The sequence below is a fragment of the Pseudonaja textilis genome, chromosome Z, assembly GCF_049901715.1.
Source record: "Pseudonaja textilis isolate UNSWEBS1 chromosome Z, rPseTex1.2, whole genome shotgun sequence".
In the NCBI taxonomy this organism is placed as follows: domain Eukaryota; kingdom Metazoa; phylum Chordata; class Lepidosauria; order Squamata; family Elapidae; genus Pseudonaja; species Pseudonaja textilis.
Window position 1 is genome coordinate 127975979 of NC_142008.1, and position 20133 is coordinate 127996111.

General features: G+C 42.9%; 1 protein-coding gene across 8 annotated transcripts in view; it reads right to left on the reverse strand.

Annotated features, from left to right (window-relative positions):
* The window catches only part of STX1B (syntaxin 1B), a 119825-nt gene extending 99893 nt beyond the window's left edge, over positions 1–19932 (reverse strand). For 3 of the 8 annotated variants that reach the window (XM_087915952.1, XM_087915951.1, XM_087915949.1), the window contains exon 1: positions 8268–8585. In XM_087915952.1, coding sequence (XP_087772078.1) covers positions 8268–8297 — 30 coding nt within the window. In that variant the 5' untranslated portion in view covers positions 8298–8585. Of the gene's footprint in view, positions 1–8267; positions 8587–19739 lie in introns of those variants that run through there. The other 5 variants (XM_087915953.1, XM_087915950.1, XM_087915948.1 and 2 more) reach the window with 3 other exon arrangements.
* Between the last annotated feature and the right edge of the window lie 201 nt (positions 19933–20133).

Genomic DNA, 20133 nt, shown 5'->3' on the forward strand with positions numbered 1-20133 from the left:
TTTGCTGGGTTTTACAAAGGCCTGGTGACAATGCTTCTCATGAAGGACCCTGCCATTTCTCAAGCAAGGGATGGCCAGATGGCAAGCTGCAGGCCACATCCCCCTGCTCTCCAATCACCCTGGTAACTCTCTTCCCAGATTTTTGAGCCAAGAATGATCAAACATTTGTGCACTATTGCACGGAAGGCACATGATGCAGCAATCTTGCTGAAGCCAGTGACTCAAAAATCCGATCAACACCTAGACAATGAGCATTCTCAGGCAAAGGTCTGCGGAGGCAGCCTAACTTTCATCCTGGGCAACAGGTGAGCCACAAAGGCTGGGGATTCGTGAAAGCATTCCCGAGAAGCTGCATATAACAAAATCTGGGTTATATCACTAAAGCTCGCCCCCCGGCAAGCTGTTCCCCTCCGCGCAAACAGCAGCGGTTTTGCAGAATCGCAAGCAAGTAACTCTTTCCCTCCAAATTCTGAAAGCGCAAATCTTGAATCGGGCACTGTCTGTTTACCAAAAGGCATCAACTGTTGTTGTTTTTTAACACAACTAAGATAACAGCCCACTTCAGAACAGTGCTGAAGAATTCCAGCAAACACACTAGGTTTTGTGTGTCCTTGCCCTGCCCCGCCTTGCACCAATTTGGGCTTAAATAAACATTTGGTGGTAACAAAAGCAGGGGGAAATGTTTAAATCAGATGTCAATCCTGTAAGAAATGAGACCCACGGGGTTTTTTTTTAGTACAGGTAGTCCTCGACTTACAACAGTTGGCTTTTAGTCTCAAGGTGATGCAATCCCCGTTTGATAAGCAAAGTCAACGGGGAAGCCAGATTTGCTTAATAACTGGGTTACTAACTTATCAGCTGCAGGGATTCGCTTAACGACTGAGGCAAGAAAGGTCGTAAAATGCGGCAAAATTCACTTAACATCTCACTTAACAGCAGAAATGTTGGACTCAATTGTGGTCATAAGTCAAGGACTACCTGCATTGATTTTTCCCATAGGACAAATTCTGTGGTTTTTTTTTAAATTTTTATTTTGCTCAGTGTCTCTCTCCAGTTCTTATTTTACATTTCTCACACTACCTTTCCACCATCTTGGTTTCTATTTAGTATTCTACCATTGGATAGCCTGTTGACAAAAAACAAAAACAAAAAAACCATAGACCAAAGTCAGCTTCTTTCATTTTCCAAGACAGACCCACTAAGATTAGAAACTTCACTCCATTTTAACTAAAAATCATTTTAAAATCACACCTGATGCCTGATGTGGCTTCTCAGGACAAGCTAACATCTCAGAATGTTTTTCCCACAAGCAATAGTTACCTAAACCATATTTTGGGTCGTGGTGGAGATGAATACAAATATTTCCAGGCTTCTATTCATGATTATGTCAAAAAAGAAAGAAAAGAAAAAGAAAGAGAAGCATGAGAGTTCAAAGCTCACATAGGTTGATTCTCCTAATGCTGAATTATAATCTATGTCAAACTGAATCTCAGGGCAGCCACTGGGCTGGCAGTCACCTAAAGTAAGTAAAAATTCCATTTAAGTGTCACGTATAGTTAGTCCTCGATTACAACAGTTCGTTTAGTGACTGCTCAAAGTCACAATGGCACTGAAAAAAAGTGACTTATGACTGTTTTTCACACTTTATGACCTTTGTAGCATCCCCAAAATTCAGACGATGGCAACTGACTCATACTTATGACCATTGCTATGTCTCAAGTTCATGTCCCCTTTGGCAACCTTCTGACAAGCAAAATCAATGGAGAACTCAGGTCCACTGAACAACCATGTTGCTAATGTCTACAGCAGTGATTCACTTAACAACTGTGGCCATAAAATGGGGGCAAAACGTACATAACAAATGTCTCACTTGACCACACAAATTTTGGGCTCCACCGTGGCCGTAAGTCAAGGGCAAACGATATTCATTTTATAAATATGAGCATTTGTGATCTCAGGCTTGTGATCTCAGGCTATGCATATTCCTCAAACTGCTGATCAATTGTATTTTGATGTGTGGGGATCTAGGAAGTGACATTCACTGAGGTGGTGATGCATTTTGTGCTCAGCCCTTGTGAAGAAAGAGAACCGAACAAGATTTAATTGGAGAGGGGGCTTCTGAGGCCTACAGACTGGGCAGATATGATAAGGAGACAAAGCTTCCTGCGTTTCTTCTTAACATCTTTCAGCCTAGACCAGGGGTCCCCAAACTTGGCAACTTTAAGACTTGTGGATTTCAATTCCCAGAATCCTCCAGCCAGCAAAGCTGGCTGAGAAATTCTGGGAGTTAAAGTCCACAAGTCTTAAAGTTGCCAAGGTTGGAGACCTCTGGCCTAGAATTTTGTCCCTGAAGAATTAGGAAGGTGTCCCACAACAAGGAAACAGAAAACTTTGTAAAATTCTCACCTGTAGGTTTTTTCTTTTTCTTTTGTACAATCTCCCTCTTTGTTTTGTACCAATAACAAGATTCTTGATGCAGGAATCTTTGATCAGACATTTTGATTTGCTTTTCCTACCCAGCGAGAAAAATACATAGCCTCAACAGGTAGCCCTTCATCTCCGGTCCTCATACAGCCCATCCTGTGGCCACAGTTAGAGAAATCATTCCATCAGGCATATCCCTAGGTCTAGGACATTCTGGATTACCTTTTAAAGCAGCTTGGATCTTCGTTATTTCCCCTCTTCAAAGGAACTCGGAATTGGAGCAGCATATTGTTGTTCCCTTTAAAAAAAACCTATTTTTCTAATTGGATTTCAATTTACCTTAAAGGATGTGGTTTTTTGCAGTACAATCTTGATGTATTTATTGAGATCTGAGTTAAGGCTTACTCTGAAAGGATGCAATGATAGGAACCGGTGTCAGGTAAGCATGCATCCAGATGTAACTCTATTGTTGTTGTCCCCGTCCCCCCCCCCCTCCGTGTATTTTTATAAATTGCTCTAAACATGGCACACAGTATGAAGACAGTTACTTCCTAAAGTATGAATTTCTGTATTCTTTTATGAAAAAGGAACTGGATTACTAGAAAAGTATGCCACTTGACTGATCTCAGGCAACCTACGTGTCCAGGACCTGCAGTTAAGGCTCTTATAAATGCATCTGAACAAAATTCACCAGTTTCTCTACTCTCGAGGAATGACCGATGATGGGCTTATTTTGAATTACTGCACTTCAGACCTAAGTTACAGGCGTTTCATTAATATAGCCATCTCGTACTTGGGGTGATGGATGAGCCGCAAGAACGAGGAAGACGAAGAGTGTGTCTTCTTATTTCCCCGTCTTAATGGTGTGTTACCATATTTTATATAGTAACGATCACTGTTTCCAACATACCCTTGGTCCACCCACAATTTATCTGTTATCATTAAAAATTAAATACTTATTTACCCACAATTTATTTTCCAAAGCACCAGGAGGCAAGACAAAAAACAGTGGACTGAAACTAACCAAGGACAGAAGCAACCTGGAATTAAGGAGAGACTTCCTCGCAGTGAGGAAAATGAACCAGTGGAACAGCTCTCGTCTTCAGACATTGTGGGTGCTTCATCACTGGAGGCTTTTAAGAAGAGATTGCACAGTCACTTGTCTGAAATAGTACAGGGTCTCCTGCTTGAGCAGTGGGTTGGACTAGAAGACCTCCGAGGTCCCTTCCAGTTCTATTCTGATTGACCTAAAACTCTCTGTCAATTAGAGAGATGCCTGCAATTTTATCTATTCCTTCTTTTGGGTGCCACTATCTTTTATCCCATACCAATCTCTTCTCACTTTCTCCGTCACACTCATGGCTTATTCTAAAAGTTTGGAACTATTAAGTATGATATGAAACAGAACAGCAGGAGGAACCTGGACTGCTCATTACCAGCTGCAGTTGGTGGCCAACTAAATCAGATGCCATTCGTACCTGTGTGCATCCAAACTATATCATTGTATCATCAGGGTTGCTTTAAAAAAAAAAGAGGACTATCACCATATTAGTGTCTGAAGGTAGCCAGCTGGAGCCCTATCTAAATCAGTTCTGGCTATCAGTTTGCTCCTAAACTCAATTCTCATTGTTAGGTCTGTTGCTTAAGGCCTCAAGAGGTTTCTTCTCTTTGTGTCCAAGAAAATACTTCCTTTAACCTCCAAGATCTTGCCCCGAGCATTCCTGTCAGATGAGATTTGGAAGGTGCTGGGAACACAGCCTTGCCGGCAGTCCCATCTACTTTGTTGTCTCCTGATAGTTGCAAGGCAAAACCCCTACCCTCTTTCGTTAGCTTGTTCCAAAAAGAATAGTCATACATCTGTATTTATTACAGATGCTGGGATAGCAGCTTTTTTTTTTAAACTGAGCTTGAGATGTTTATATTTGATGGTTGCTGTGACCAAGAAGCTTTCTTAGCCACAAGGAGAATGGTATGCATCAAAAATGACAATAAAACTCCACAGACAGCCCGCGCATTTGACTTCAACTCCACCTTCGCCCACTTGTCTTCTTCTCACGCCCTTCTCATTCTTCTCCATCGCCCAAGACCATCCAGTCAGACCCCAGTTGGTCTCCTCCCTCCACATTCTCTTCTCTGAGTGTTTTGCCACATCGGACACCAACACCCCACCTTCAAGCCCTTCTTGAAGACCCTCAACCAAAAACAAAAATCCCATCTTGTTCTGCACCTGCCACCTGATTCTTCCCCACCCCACCCCAGCCTTGCTCCTCCCACTTCAGGTTGCAGATGTGGTTGTCCCAGGTGTGTTCATTCAAGGCAAATGGTGCCCCTTGGGGAGAAGGTCTCATGGACATTGCTGGGCCTTAACAAATAGCTCAGACCCATAAATAGCTTGGACCCAGTGAACTGCATGTGGTGTTCTGTTCTATTGGCTTCAGGAGAATCAGTGGCAGAGGAAGTCACTTCTGGGGTTGCTGGAGGGTGGGAAGGGAGAGCAGGGCCAGCGAGATATGCCTGATCCACTGCAAGTATAAACCTGTGGCTGCCCCATTACTGTGGATTTATTTTTCCTAAGAGCCATACTGGAGCCTAAAGTTGAGAGTCTTTCAGAAGCATTTAAGAGTCCTTGTCTTGCTACTCTCTGGTAGAGCCACAAAGCAGACAAAGAAGATAAAAAAACAAAAGTTAAGTTGGATTTTACATGCCGGGGTCCTTTTGGGGGGAACTTTGGAGACCCAGCTAATTTCTTCTCTTTGGAACATTATCCTCTTGTGAGAGTACGAAAGAGCAGAGGGAAGAAAACAAACAAACAAACCAGGAAACCTGCAAGTACGTCTCTGATGTCTCAAATATTCACACTTCTACAAACTCAAACTCTCTGGCTGGTTGGAGGGGGGGGCTGTGGATCTTCTCCCCCCCCCCCCAAAGCTTCCAGTGCTCCGTGCCCCACCGACACAAGATCTGGGGAGACTGCATCCTCTTGTTTGCCAATACACACACTTTGAGCGACCTCTCTCCCACTCCCCGCGTCTCCTGTCTCTGTGTATTTTGGCATACTTTCTCTCCTACTGCATTTGACTGCCAACGCTATTAACACGAAGTGTTGAGGGGGGTAGTGGAAGGGAGAGAGAGAGAGAGAGAGATACACACACACACACACACACTCATGCACACAAGCCTTTGGCTCCTGCAGCAAAACCCATCTCCTCCATCATCATCACCTCCCCACTGCACAACGCACAATGCACCAACGATAAAGCAAATCTCCCATTTCCTCTCGCCCAGCCAAGAGGCTAGGCAGGAACGCTGGGACCTATTCTTCACTGGCTGGCAAAGGCAGAGAAAGACGTATTTGAGGGATGGGTAGGGGGGAGGGAGGGAGGGAGGGAGGGAGGGAAGGAGGATGGGCAGCTTTTCTCTTCCTTTTCTAGCTACCCACAGCGGATGTGAAGTGGGGCATGCGCCCCGAAGCCCCACAGAAGAACATCCCCCTCCCCAAAGAGATTCCTAGAACTGGAGCCTTCACAAACACATCCACATATATATATATATATATATATATATATATATATATATATATATATATATATATATATATATTGTAATCTAAACAGAATAACAGAAGCTAAAGGATAAAGGAGAGGGAGGAGCTGTACATATAAGATGTGTGTGTGTGTGTGTCTCCACTCTCCATGCACACATACACCCATTAGTCACCAGGATTCTTCTATTGTTGCAGCATCTGCCCTGAATCCCCCCTTTTTTACCCCCCATTGTTTAAACAAGACACAAGAAATGGGGGTGGAAAAGTGTTGCTCCTCCTTGCCTCTGCAGAAGACAAAAGCATGTGGCATAGTGATTATTAAACATCTCTTTCGGTGTCTGCCTGCCTGCCTGCCTATATACGTATGGATGTGTGCGCCTCCCTCTCCTTCACTCATGAGATTAGCACAAATTTAGAGGGGGGGGGGAGGAAGGAAATGTAAGGGGGGGAAAGTGGAGGAAAGATTTTTACCCACCCATGTGGGTAAGGGGGAAAAAAACAGCCTGCCACATGAATTGCAGCGGAATTGTTTCGCAATTCACTCCCTCCCTCACTTTTTCAAACCTTAAATCAGTGGGACGACCCACTCAAGTCCGTAAAGATCTCCCTTACTCCCCAAACACAAAACCAAATAATGCTCAAACTGTTTGGAAGAGCCTTTACCTTTCTAATTACCTTTTCGGGAGGAGGAAATAAGTAGATTTTTTTTAAAAGCGAAGAGGCGCTAACGAAGGCGTGGAGGGGGAAATTTAGGAGATCCTAAAATTTCCTGCGAACAGATCTGCAGAGACGGTTAAAAATATACATTCTTTCTTCTTTGCAGGCATTCCCCCAGATCCCCCACCCCCCCAAAAGAAACATATTCTTTCAAAAGGAAAGGGGGGAAAAAAAACCCCAGAGACAGTTAAATTGAACTTAAAGAGATTGGAATATATCAACTACCCAAAATATCTGAATTTGGGATGCAGTAGGTGATGGGGGAGTTTCTTTTGATGTTCAGGGGTAGGAGAAGTGAGTAAATGGAAGGGCAGGTTCTGCTATTTTTCTACCCCCCCTCCCCCGCCCCCAGATCTCTAACCATCTCAGTGGGAGATCAAATGAAGAGAGTGGATGGATTCTTCTCAGTCACCCCACTTTGCCTGCCCTGATCACAAGGTAGCCTTCCCTTCCCTCCCCACAACCCTCCAGGTTGTGTTACTTTAAAACCCAGACTGCAGCGTCTTTAAAGGGATGGCTCTGTATCTGCTCCCTCGCTGCTGGAGGGAGGCAGAAGAGAGAATCATAGCTATCTTCTCCTTCCTTTTTAAATGCAAGCCGCAATCATCTCACAGCCAACCTGAAAATAGGTGATGGGAGGAAGCAAGCTAAGGTGGCTGTGTGCGTGTGTGTATGAATTAGGGGAGGGTTTCACTTAGATGAGGTTCTTGTCATAATCTGAGGGTAGGGCTGTCCTTTCCAACCACGCTAGTCAGAAAATGGCATGAAGAGACCAGGATGGAGACTAGCCACTTCGAAAGAGTCTCTTACAAGAAGCTCACCTATCACTGTCAATTGGATTCAACCTTCAGCCTGGAGGGGAGGGGGAGAAGCAGAGGATGTCTCAGCCTTCTCCCCAGCAAGAGGATGGGTGGAGGGGGCAAAGAGAAAGTTATTTTCCTCCCCAGACTTGCTCAGGAGGTGGGGGGGAAGGATTTCTCGTTTCTCTTCCACACCCACTTGGGGAGGAGAATGAGAGGGGGAGAGAGAGAGAGAGAGAGAGACAGAGAGAGAGAGAGAGAGAATGACCTATTAAAAAAATCAGCTCTATACCCTTGCTGTGCCGTTCCTTTTCTTCCCTTTGGAGACGTCCTCTCTGCAGAAATCCCAACCGCTACCCCCCGCCCCCCGCTTTGCTACCTCCAAAATGATCCCCCCATCCCCTTTTCTCGGGCCATGTCTTCCCCTCCCCCCACACCTCTGCTGGAAATCTGCCTTCACCCACAGATGCCAGGCAGACTTCTACTTCTGCTGAACTCCCCGGAGCATCCATCCCCCCCCTTCCCCGCACAACAGCGGTCCCGAGTGGTCCCTTCCCTGGAAAATCCTCAACTATTAGGGAAGGTTTAATAGGAGGATTCCTTTTGGGCATTGGGGGAGGGGATGAGATATCTCTTGGAAGCTGTTACTCGCATCCCTCCTCCCCCCCAATTTCCATCTTGGTATGGGGAGGAGGGGGGAGCCAGGACCCCCCGCCGCCGCTCCCACTAGGCATGAGGAGGTAGGGGTGGGGGTGGGGTGGGGAAATGGAATTGCATCTTACACTTCTCAACTCCTGAGTGCGATCCTTCATTGCGATTCCTGTGGGTGGTCAGTGGGCTCTTCTTTCCCCCCCACGCTCCCTGTGGCACGGCAGACAGACAGACAGACACGGGCGGTGGGGGAAGAACCCCTCTTCTTTGAGGTGGAGAGGGAGAAGGGAGAAGGGGGTTGCTGGGACTTGCAGTGATGGATAAATGGAGCTTCCCGGGCTGAGCCAAGCTGGGAAGAGAACGGCGCTCTAAGGATGAAGAAAGGTTGGTGCTGATGCAGCAAGGCAGGGTGGGAGAATGCAGGAAAGAGAGAGAGGGAGAGGGAGAGAGAGAAACGCAGGGAGGGGGAGCAGAGCCGAGAGGCTGGGCATGCTCCCTCCCACTCAAGGGGCCATGGGAGTTGTAGTCTTATCACAGAAGTTGGAGGTGGGGGGGTAGCCATCGTAAGCGGGGTTTGCTTTGCTTCCTCACGATTTCGAGAATCATCTCACCCTGGCAGGAACCTGTACATTGTTTTGGAGAAGGCTTCTGAATGGTTTCACCTAAGGTGACAGTGCCCGTTAATTTCCAGGTTGCAGAACCAATTTTGGGCGAGAAACCCCTTTGAGTCCCACCGAGAAGCAACGGAGAAGTAATTAACCAATATCTATAAATATTAGTAGGGGAGGAGAAAAAAGCAGTCGAAGCAGTATGTGTTACTTACTCACACTTTAACCACGTCCAAAAGGTACAATGACCCAGGGGCAACTAGTGTAATCCCCAGAAAGTTGGTAATTAAAAGACGGTATTTGAGTTCAAGGTGTTATGGCAGCTTTGAAAATAGACCTGCAATCTTCTAATCCACAAAAAATTAGAAAATAGACCTGCAATCTTCTAATCCACAAAAAATTAGAAAATAGACCTGCAATCTTCTAGTCCACAAAAAAAATTCTGCTTGGTAAAAAAGAAGTGATGTTTTCTCCTGTTTCTCCACGAAGTGGTGGATTCTGATCCATATGTATAATTTTTTTTTTCCTGTTTTTGCAAACATATCATGGTGTGGACTGTGTGGTTCCAGAGAACAATTTGCCTTTTGAAACAAATATGACAATATTCTTCATATTCAATACAGTTGAAAACCTTATAAAATTTCATATTAATACACACGTTTTCTTTGATTATTCGCTATTTCAGTATCTTGTTTTTATGTCAATCTCCATATTCTAAATATCCCTCTTTTTACTACAAATAAAATATTATTAATTCTATTTGTAGCATTTAACAAACTTATGTGATTCTAATAATAATTCTGATGCATATGATTCCTGTCTGCTGTGGACAAAACCTTTGGGGGAAGAGCGATTTTACAGGATGGGTCATAACCCATTCAGATTTCTGACTATGGAACCAGGGAAGGAGGGAGGCCTTACTAACATGCTATAAATCAGCACATAATAACAAGAAATGTAACCTTACCACTCTATAACGCCTTGGTAAGGCCACACTTGGAATATTGCATCTGGTTTTGGTCACCGTGATATAAAACGGATGTTGAGACTCTAGAAAGAGTGCAGAGAAGAGCAACAAAGATGATTAGGAAACTGGAGGCTAAAACATATGAAGAACGATAGCCGGAATTGGCTATATCTAGTTTAATGAAAGGAAGGACTAGGGGCGACATGATAGCAGTGTTCCAGTATTTGAGGGGTTGCCACAAAGAAGGGGGAGGTGTCAACCTATTTTCCAAAGCACCTGAAAAAAGGACAAGAAGCAAAGGATGGAAACTAATCAAGGAAAGAACCAACCTAGAACTAAGAAATTTTCTGAGAGTTAGAATAATTAATCAGTGGAACAACTCACCTCCAGAAATTGTCAATGCTGGAAGTTTTTTAAAAGAAATTGGCCAATCATTTATCTGAAATGGCATAGGATTTCCTGACTGAATAAGGGGTTGACTAGAAGACTTCCAAGGTCCCTTCCCACTCTGCTGTTCTATTATACTACGCATCACACCTCAAGCTGACTTTCCTTTCAACTACAAGGGAAAAAGTAAGTAGCTACTTGGTGTCCCTAAAACCAATTTGGTTACAAGGAACTTAATCATGAATATTTTCTTACTCTTTTGCTTTGGTAGGCCAGCTAGAGCCATTTCTGCTTCAAAGTAGTTTAGCCAGAGATTAAGTCATGGTAACCTCATTGCTCAACTACAGTATATAATTTGCTCTATGCAAGACCTGGGCATTTTACGACCCTTGGGCTACATCTGGCCCTTTGACTGTCTCTACCCAGCTTGCGTGAGGTCAGTTGGAAACTGGAAATCAAATATAAAAAAGTGTAAACCATGCATGCGATACAAATGCATTCCTTTTATTTTGAAGAAGACTGCTATATATTTTGCATGTCTATGCACCTTCACAGTCCTTTTGGGTTAGCCCTCCATTAACAGTTCCAGTTTCTCATGTGGCCCCTTAGGGAAATTAATTGCTCACCTCTGTTCTATGGTCTTATGCATCAACTGGAAATTATAACTGTTTTAAAATTCACCGCTATATGACAACCTTGCTAAAAATGTTGCTCTTTCCCTAATTTCTTAACCAGGTTAAGTTTATGACTGTATTATATTAATATGGCTTCAATCAATTTGAGGTTGGATACCAGGTCAGGAACAGATTATCATCGAGAAAATCTATGTGGGCCCTAAGAGCTGCCCCAACTTGGTAGCATATAATCAACCAATCAACCAGAAAGAAAGATTTTCCTACAGCTGCAGCCATTATAATTTTATTCTTCCTCTAAAGCTTGTACTGTGTCCAACTTTGTACATTTAAGAGGCACCCAGAAAACAGATTTATTGATGTTGGCATTGGATGCTTTAAAGCAGACATATTCAAGGCCATGGGTTTGTATATTTTAATATAGACAAAGGTCCTTGCTTTGTGTATTTAATTATAGTTCAAGCTGAATGGAAAGTAGGCATGACCCAAAAAGCAGTACACAAATACTTTCCAGTAATTAATAAGCAACCTGCAAGCAAAGAATGGAAATGCAAATATCTCATCATAACCATAGTTCCATGATGGTGAACCTGTGGCACGCGTGCCAGAGGTGGCATGCAGAGCCTTTTCTCCGGGCACGCAAGCCATCGCCCCAGCTCAGATCTTCTACCCATGCACTTGCGTGCCTCCCACAGGCCAGCTGGTCTTTGGGTCTCTGCCACGCATGCGCGGGGATGGGGAATGGGGTGGGTCAGACGTGTGGGGGTTGCATGTGCAAGGATGCATGCGCATTTGCAGGGGCGCACAAATGGGGGATCCATGTATGCATGTGTGGGGGCAGGGTTCATGCGCAGTGCACATTGCATTTTGGGAATGCGCGCATGTGTTTTGGGCACTTGGTGCCAAAAAAGTTAGCTATCACTGCCATAGTTTAACTATTGTTTTGTGTTCGAGGAAGTGCAGAAAGTTTTCCCCAGACTGGTACATCTGGAAGCGTTGGACGCCAGGGTTCTTGCCAAATGAAAAGTGATTGGATGGGGGCATTAGAAAACTTTGTTGGGGAATATTGCCTTGTGCTTTGCAGGAAAGGCATCTATTGTACCTCCACTACAAATGTATTAAGGGACTTCCATAGCAAAGTTGCTTTGGGGAAGGCCAATTAGCCCTTCTTGTACCCAGCATTTAGCTAAACCCTGGTTACATCAAGAAGGAACTCTTAAGAGGGAGAAACAGGTACCCCTTGATTTGCAACCATTCATTTGGTGACCATTGAAAGTTAGAACAGGACTGAAAAAAGCAACGTACAACCATTGCAACATTCCCCATGGTCACGTGATCAAAATTTGGATGCTTGGCAACTGGCATGTGTTTAGGGCAACTGAGGTAGGAGGGTATGACTGAAGGATCCGACCTCCCTTATATTACTTGGAAGACCCTGAATAAGTTGAGGGTTGCAGTGCCTAAGTGTAAAACCAATATGCTCAAATGGAGGTTCTTAGTGGACAACAAGACACTATATGAATATGGAGAGACACAGAGGCCAGCCCATCTGCTGACTTCTGTCAGAAACATGAACCAATAATGACTTATTTTTGGCCAAGGACAAAGGCAAGGTGATTTCATTCTGGCAGGGAGGAGGAGGAGGAGGAGGAGGAGGAGGAGGAGGAGAATAGTAGTATTCCACGTGATCCCATTTGTAACCTTCCCAGCCGCTTCCAACAAGCAAAATCAACCGAGGAAACCAGATTTGCTTAATGGTGATACGATTCATTTAACAACCACAGTCATTTGTTTAAGAACAGTGGCAAAAAAAGGCCATAAAATGAGGCAAAACTCACTTAACTGGCTTGCTTAGCAATGGAACTTTCGGGCTGAATTGTGGTGGTAAGTTCAGCAGACTACTTGCATGTTCGGTCACACCCAAGCAGAGCACTCTAGGCAACGAAGAGCAAATGCAGTGAATTATATGTTAGATAGACTGGTTTGGGTTGTTTTCTCCAGAGCATAATATATCCTTGGTTGAGATTGCTCTGTGGGAAAGCACCCTGAAAGCAGAATACGAAACCAGAACTACTCAAAGGGTTACAATATTATTCAAAGGACAGCCCTAGCAATGGTGATAGGTGAATTGTTAGGATATTTTTACAGGGGAAATGTTGAACACAGGGCACGAGATTTAAAATGCACAACACATTCTAAAATGCCAACTTCCATACCCACTAAAGAGTGGAAAAAGAATACACCAATCTTCTTAAGAAGTCAGAATACAGCAATAGCGCTTAGACTTACATACCGCTTCACAAATGCTTTTACAACCCTCTCTAAACGTTTTACAGGGTCAGCCTATTGCCCGCAACAATCTGGGTCCTCATTCTACCCACCTCGGAAGGATGGAAGGCTGAGTCAACCTTGAGCCTGGAAAGATTCAGTCTGCCAAATTGCAGGCAGCTGGCTGCAGCAGAAGTAGTTTGCAGTACTGAACTCTAGCCACTGTGCCACCGAGGCTCTTATGTTGAAGATGGATTTGTCCATCACTCTTAAGAATTTAATAAAATTGGAATTGAATCTTCATTTTTTTCAAGCTCACTTTTAGAAAAGGTTATGCCTAGAAGAAACTCAAGAACTACTTGAAGAAGTGGGGAATATGATTAGATTCTCTAGGTCAGCATTGGTGGGATTGTATGTCTATGAGCAATAAGCAGAATAGGCCTGTCGTGTAATTTATGGATTTAGGTTGAGAAGACGTTTATTAACTTGTTTATTAATCCATCACTAGTCCTTGATTTGCAGCAGTTCATTTCGTGACCATTCAAAATTACAATGTCACTGAAAAAAGTGAGTTATGACCATTTTTCACACTTACATCCCCTTGATCATGTGATCAAAATTCAAATGCTTGGCAACTGGCTCCTATTTATGACCGTTGCTGTGTTCTGGGTTTACATGATCCCATTTTTGTGACCTTCTGGGGAAGCCAGATTCACTTAACAATCGTGTTACTAACTTAACGCAACTGTGGCGATTCACTCCACAACTGTGGCCAGAAAGGTTGTAAAATGGAGCAAAGCTCACTTAACAAATGTCTCACTTAACCATGGAAATTTGGGGCTCAATTGTGGTTGTAAGTCAAGGACGACCTGCAGTCCAGCTCATCTTAAGGCAGTATTGAAGTTTGTGGTGAGAAGGAATCAGATGAAAGATGGATGGGGAAATAGAAAGGATGAAAGAGACGTGCAGAGAGAAAGGGGAGTAGGGTGGCTTGCCTCATTCTTCCATCTCCATCTCAAAATGCACAGCAAAATTCTAAGTTTGGGACCAGAATAAAGTGGCAGAAATGCAAAAATGAAGCACGGGTAGTCCTCAACTTACAACGGTTTGTTTAGTGACCGTTCGAAGCTACAATGGCAAGAAAATTTTCTTGGAATGAAGGAGAGACTTCCTAACAGTGAAGACAATTAACCAGTGGAACTGCTTGCCTCTAGAAATCGTGGGCGCTCCATCACTGGAAATTTATAAGAAGAGTCTAGAGTCTAGACATTCATTTGTCTGAAATGGTATAGAATCTCCTGCTTGAGCAGAGGGCTGGACTAGAAGACCTCCAAGGCCCCTTCCAACTCTGTTGTATTCTATTCTATTCCCATTCCATTGTATTCTGTAACAATGAGTTATGACCATTTTTCACACTTATGACCGTTTTTAGCATCCCCATGATCATATGATCAAAATTCAGGCAACCAGGCAACTGACTCCTATTTACGACAGCTGCATCGTGCCAGAGTCACGTGATCCCCTTTTGCAAACTTCTGACAAGGCTGGGAAGCCAGATTCACTTAGCAACCGGGTTACTAATTTAACGACAGCAATGATTCGCTTAAGAAAACGTGGCAAGAAAAGTCGTGAAATGGGGCAAAACTCACTTAACAAATAGTCTCACTTAGTGGGACAAATGTTGGGCTCATTGTGGTGGTAAGTCAAGGGCCACCTGTACAACTTGCTTCTGACAGCGAAGGACTGATTGCCTTTCCGAAGGGTTTTTTGTTTTTGTTTTTTAATTGACTTTCCTGTCACAAATGTCCATCAAGGCAAGTAAAGGTTTCAGGGCATAACCTTCCTCCAGGTTTTATTAGTTATCTGTCTGCAGCGAGATTTATACATGGAAGAGCCAGTGATGGGATTCAAAACTTTTTACTACCTGTTCTGTGGGCGTGGCTTGGTGGGCGTGGCAGGGGAAGGTTACTGCAAAATCCCCATTCCCTCCCCACCCCACTAACCTGCTTTCCAGCTCTGTTCTCCTGGGTGGGGCAACCAAAGAAGACCCAGCCGATCAGCAGGGACTCAATGGGAGGCAGATAATAGATGGGGGCGGGGCCAGTCAGGGGTGGCATTTGCCAGTTGTCTGAACTACTCCACATTTCCGCTACTGGTTCCCCAGAACTGGTCAGAAGCTGCTGAATACCACCTCTGCGAAGAGCGTGTTTGGGGAGAGAATGGGTATCGCCTTTTCTCAATCCAGAATGTTTCAGATTTCAATTCCTGGGAATCTCAACTTCTCTAGGAATCATGGCAGATGCCAAGTTTGGGGGACGGGGGAAGAAAGAGGGGAGAGAAATTATGAAATGCTGCATCCCACTCCTATCATCTCCAATCCCTACCTCATTTTCCTGCAAAGCATCTATAATCCTCGTTAGCCTGTCTCTGAGAACACATCTCGGGTGCCTATAGTAACACCGTGTCCTTTCCACTGAGTCATAGGGAACCCGAGGGGTAGTCGAAAGCCAAAGGTTATTCAGGCCAACCAGAGCAAGTTTCATTGGCACACCAGTAGACTTGCATCCCTGGGTACGTGCGGCTGTGTGCATGGTTGCTCAATTATGTTCTATTTGAAGAGATCTCTCCTGCTTGTAGACAGATCACCGCTGCATGAAGGAATGCAGCACTGCTCCCTGCTGGACGAAAGAATAATCTCAGTCCATGGAGACTATTACGCAAGCAAGTTTGGAAAATACTTTTGAAGAAAATTCAAAGGGTGCACATGGTGCAAAGGGGTAGCGGATGAGGTGGGAAGGGAAGGGAAAGACCAGAAAATTGATGGAGGAAAGGTTTTAATCAATTGTGTGCCCTAGCCTTTAAAAAAGCGGTTGGTTAAGAAAACTGAGAGCATTGATAAGTAGAATTCTTCGGCAGGAGCAGCTAACAGGAAAAGAGGCTGAGAGGAGGGGGGCGTTGAAGGGAGACACTAAAACATTATTTATGACACTTCCAGTGAGGAACAAAACAGAAACCAGCATTGGCTAGGTTTCATCTAGAATACTGCACCCTGTTCTGGATACCACACTAAACAATTCAGATGGTAGAACAGGTTCAATGAGATTGATCCAATGATTAGAAATGTAGGACAGATTGAAGGTAATAGATGTTTTTTGCCTTAAGATGTGTAGATTGAGAGTGGATGGCAGCAATCTTCAAAAATATTTCACAAAGGAAAACAAAAATTTATTTTTCATCATTTCAGGCTGCAGGCCATAGAAAGGAAGTACATTCTGATCAAAAGCTAGGAAAAAAGAAAAAAAACATTCTTAACAACTAAAAGCAATTTGACAAAAGAAGCGTTTAAGGAAAAAGATATGTTTAAATGAAAAGTGGTACCTCCCACCTCTATGATATTATATGTGAAACCGAACAAGCAACACTTTTTTAAAAAAAAACACCATGCCATTCAGAAAGAGCAGGGCTCCCAAATCTGTTTAGATGCACCATCAAAAAACAGCCTTCACCAAATTGGTGCCTTTCCAGATGTTTTGGAATCAGTTCATAGGAACCTCAATTACAGGTAGTCCTTGACTTATGACCACAACTGACCCCAAAATTTCTGTTGTTAAGTAAGGCATTTGTTAAGTAAGCATTGCCCCATTTTATGACCTTTCTTGCCACAGTTGTTAAGTGAATCACTGCAGATGATAAGTTAGTTACTTGGTCTTTAAGTGAATGTACTGTACTGGGTAAGGAAGGGTAATGTGTGCTAATAAAAAAACTGAAAAAAATACTTCCACATCCTGCTTGAAATCTAATTACTGGAAAGTTAGAAATATCCATTCTGCATTGTCTTAGAATAAACGAAAACAAACAGAGGCATATTAATGTATATTCAAGTTGAGGTTTTATGTAGATTATCGAGTTACTTTACAAAATGTTTCTGGGAGTGCCAAATAATGTTACCTCACATAGAGATAAAGTTATATTAATGCATCATTTAAAAATATTTTAATTTGTATTCAGCTCTGATGATTGCTTAATAAATCAGTAGGCAAATTCATTCACCATCTCAGTGAATGTCAATGGGCTGTCAAGATTTGTGATCATCTATTGATGATCAAGCCAGCACAGGATTACTTGCTTGCAATATTCTCTGGCTCCTAATAATCTGTGGAGTCCTTGATACTTTCTGAAATTGGTTGTTTTCTCGCGGACATTTTAGTACCTTGACTAGGTAACGTCATCAGTGCTGGTGAGTATATAAACAGGGAGAAAACTTCACACTCTGATTAGCATGATGATATTACCTAATGAAATGTCTGCAAGAAAACTACCCAGCTCAAAGAGTACCCCGAAACCCCATAGTTCAACTCTGAACTGCAAATATTCAATCAGTCCTAAAAGTCTGTCAATTGGATAAATATGTTCATAAAAAAAACACTACATTCCTGAAACATGTTTCCTTCCCTGACTTGCACTGTATGGACAGTAAAAGCATGTTGTCTGTCTTCCCTACAGCTGGTTTTCTACTGTGTGTGGTTAAGATGGCAGACAAGGTGGAAAGCATCATGTCACAACGAATGTTACTGACATTCTTCCTTATGTTGCAAGATAGGTAGTCCTTGGCTTACCACCACAATTGGGACTTGAAATTCCGCTGCTAAGCATGGCAGTTGATAAGTGAGTTGCGCCCTATTGTATAACCTTTTTTTTGCCACAGTTAAGCAAAATAGTGCATTTTAGTGAATCACACCCTTTTTAAGCAAATCCTGTTTTCATCACTGATTTTGCTTGTCAGAAACCCTCTGGGAAGGTCATGGCTATCATAGGACACACACACACTAGATGCTACAACCATCATAAATACATGCTGGTTGCCAAACATCCAAATTTTGATCACATGACACGGGGATACTGCAATGGTCATAAGCGTGAAGACCGATCGCAAGTCACTTTTTTCAGCGCCATTTTAATTCTGAACTCTGAACATTACCAAATCAATGGTTGTAACTTGTGGACTACCTGTAGTTAATCCAACCAGATGAAAAGATTATTTTAGGACTGAGGAATCTTTTACCAGCTTTGGAAGGACGTAAAACTCTTGTATTAAAGAGGTTGTTTTCCTTTGGGATAAGAGATTGGATGTTGAGGGCATTTTGACCCCATCGTAGCAGTAGTACAAAATAGGAGACAGGCTGCAGAACTAAAATAACTGCACAACACAATGGTAAAAAAAAATACAATTTGTTTGCTGGGGAAATGTTCAAATGTCTTGGGTGGGGAAAAATCTTGGCATGTTTCCAGACTTCTGGCACAAATTCACTAACTTAGTACAGATCTCATTATGGTGACCTTTTTTTTTCTGCATATAGGAAAGTGAATTCTTAGCCAAAAATGATCCAACACATAAGAGGAAATTTGCATAAACCAAGGCAAACCTGTAACTGATACTCATTTTCATCCTGCTTTTCAGTTCCTTATAAAATCAGATTGATATATCTTTTAAGGATTCTAATGCTGCAATACACCTGCGGTCCATCCAAGCCATACTGTTTGTGTAATATGTGTTTTAGAATCCAGTGTGAGAATCACATCAGAATTATTCTAAAGACCTGAAGTTGTCCTCTCTTGCAACAAACTTATCCCTCCCAGACTCAACTGCCTACTCATAATGACCAAGACCACTGAGCAATCCAGAAACTAACTATGGATTCCTACTAAGGTTCCAACATTTGTCTGAAATGGTATAGGATTTCCTGCCTGAATAGGGGGTCAGACTAGAAGACCTCCAAGGTCCCTTCCAACTATGCTATGCTATTCCATTCCATTCTAACCCACTAGGAAAATTGGCCATAATTATTTTCTTAGCATTTCACATTGTTAGAAACATTAATACCTACCTTTTACCCCTCCTCTGGTCCACGAAGCTTATTCTTCTCCACACCAATTGGAAATAGACCTTCAGAGTCTGAGGCTTAATTAAAACAATCTGCATGTGTGATGGGAGCAGACGTTCTCTTTGGATATCTAAAGGTTGAATCCTAGCAACTGGACCAAACTTTGTTAATCTGAGGTATTTCTTTGGTCATCCAAATAAACTTCATCTAATTAATTAACTAATTTTGCTTTGACTGATGAAGTTGCTTGGATGAGCAATGAAATGTCTCAGAATAACAAAATTTGGTCCACTTGCCATGATTCAGCCTTCAGACGCCTTTGGCCTGGATGATGGGAGTCTTCACTAATCTATCTCTTTGGGTAATGTTTTCAGTAACAAAGATTGTATTTGATTAATGGTTCTAGTTTCTTTGAATAAGAAGCAGATTCTTCATGTGGAATGTGAAGTTATGGTTTAAGGCAGCTGAGAATGAGAATTGTACAGAAAATTGAACTCCAGTAACTCCAAAACTCATTACAATGTGGGAAACACACCCCTTGAATATTCAGTTAAATCTTTAAAAATACCATACTAAGAATATTATGGGATAATGTGAACTGTTACATGGAACATATAGAGTTATTGGGCCTGCTCACTAGATGCTGGATGACTTGAGTTATGGTAGCCAATGGAGAACACATTCAAAATCTAGTAAGTTAGAACTGTATATAAAGTGATTTCTCCTTTTCCTAAGGGCCTTCCCAACATTTCTCTGTGAGAGACCTATCTTCTTACTTATGCATAAATAAAATATATTAATCTGCCTTTCCAGCTCCAATGCTATTTTGGCACGGGGGACATCGGGCTAAGAACCTTACCATGAATGATGGCTTACACGTAAACCGAGTGCTCCCTCAGGGAATGATTGCTCTTTTTCTTTCTTTTACAGGTGAACATCCTTGTTTTGACCTTGCCTCCTTTCCGATCGTGATTGCTTGGGTTTCTTCTCCTTTCTCCAGATTTCCAATTCAGGATTCTTTCTAACAGGGCATGACATTATTCGTTGCATGCGGGGCTGTAATTTAAAACAAAAGGAATCTATAAATAAAGTAACACCCACAACGAAAACTAAATTTTGCATGCCCTCCAAGCTGGGAAGACAAGCAGGTAAAACAACTTTGAGACACCTTTCCAAGCAAATGCACCAGTGATAAGATTCAAAAAATGTTTACTACAGGTTCTGTGGTGCAGTGTGGCTTGGTGGGCGTGGCA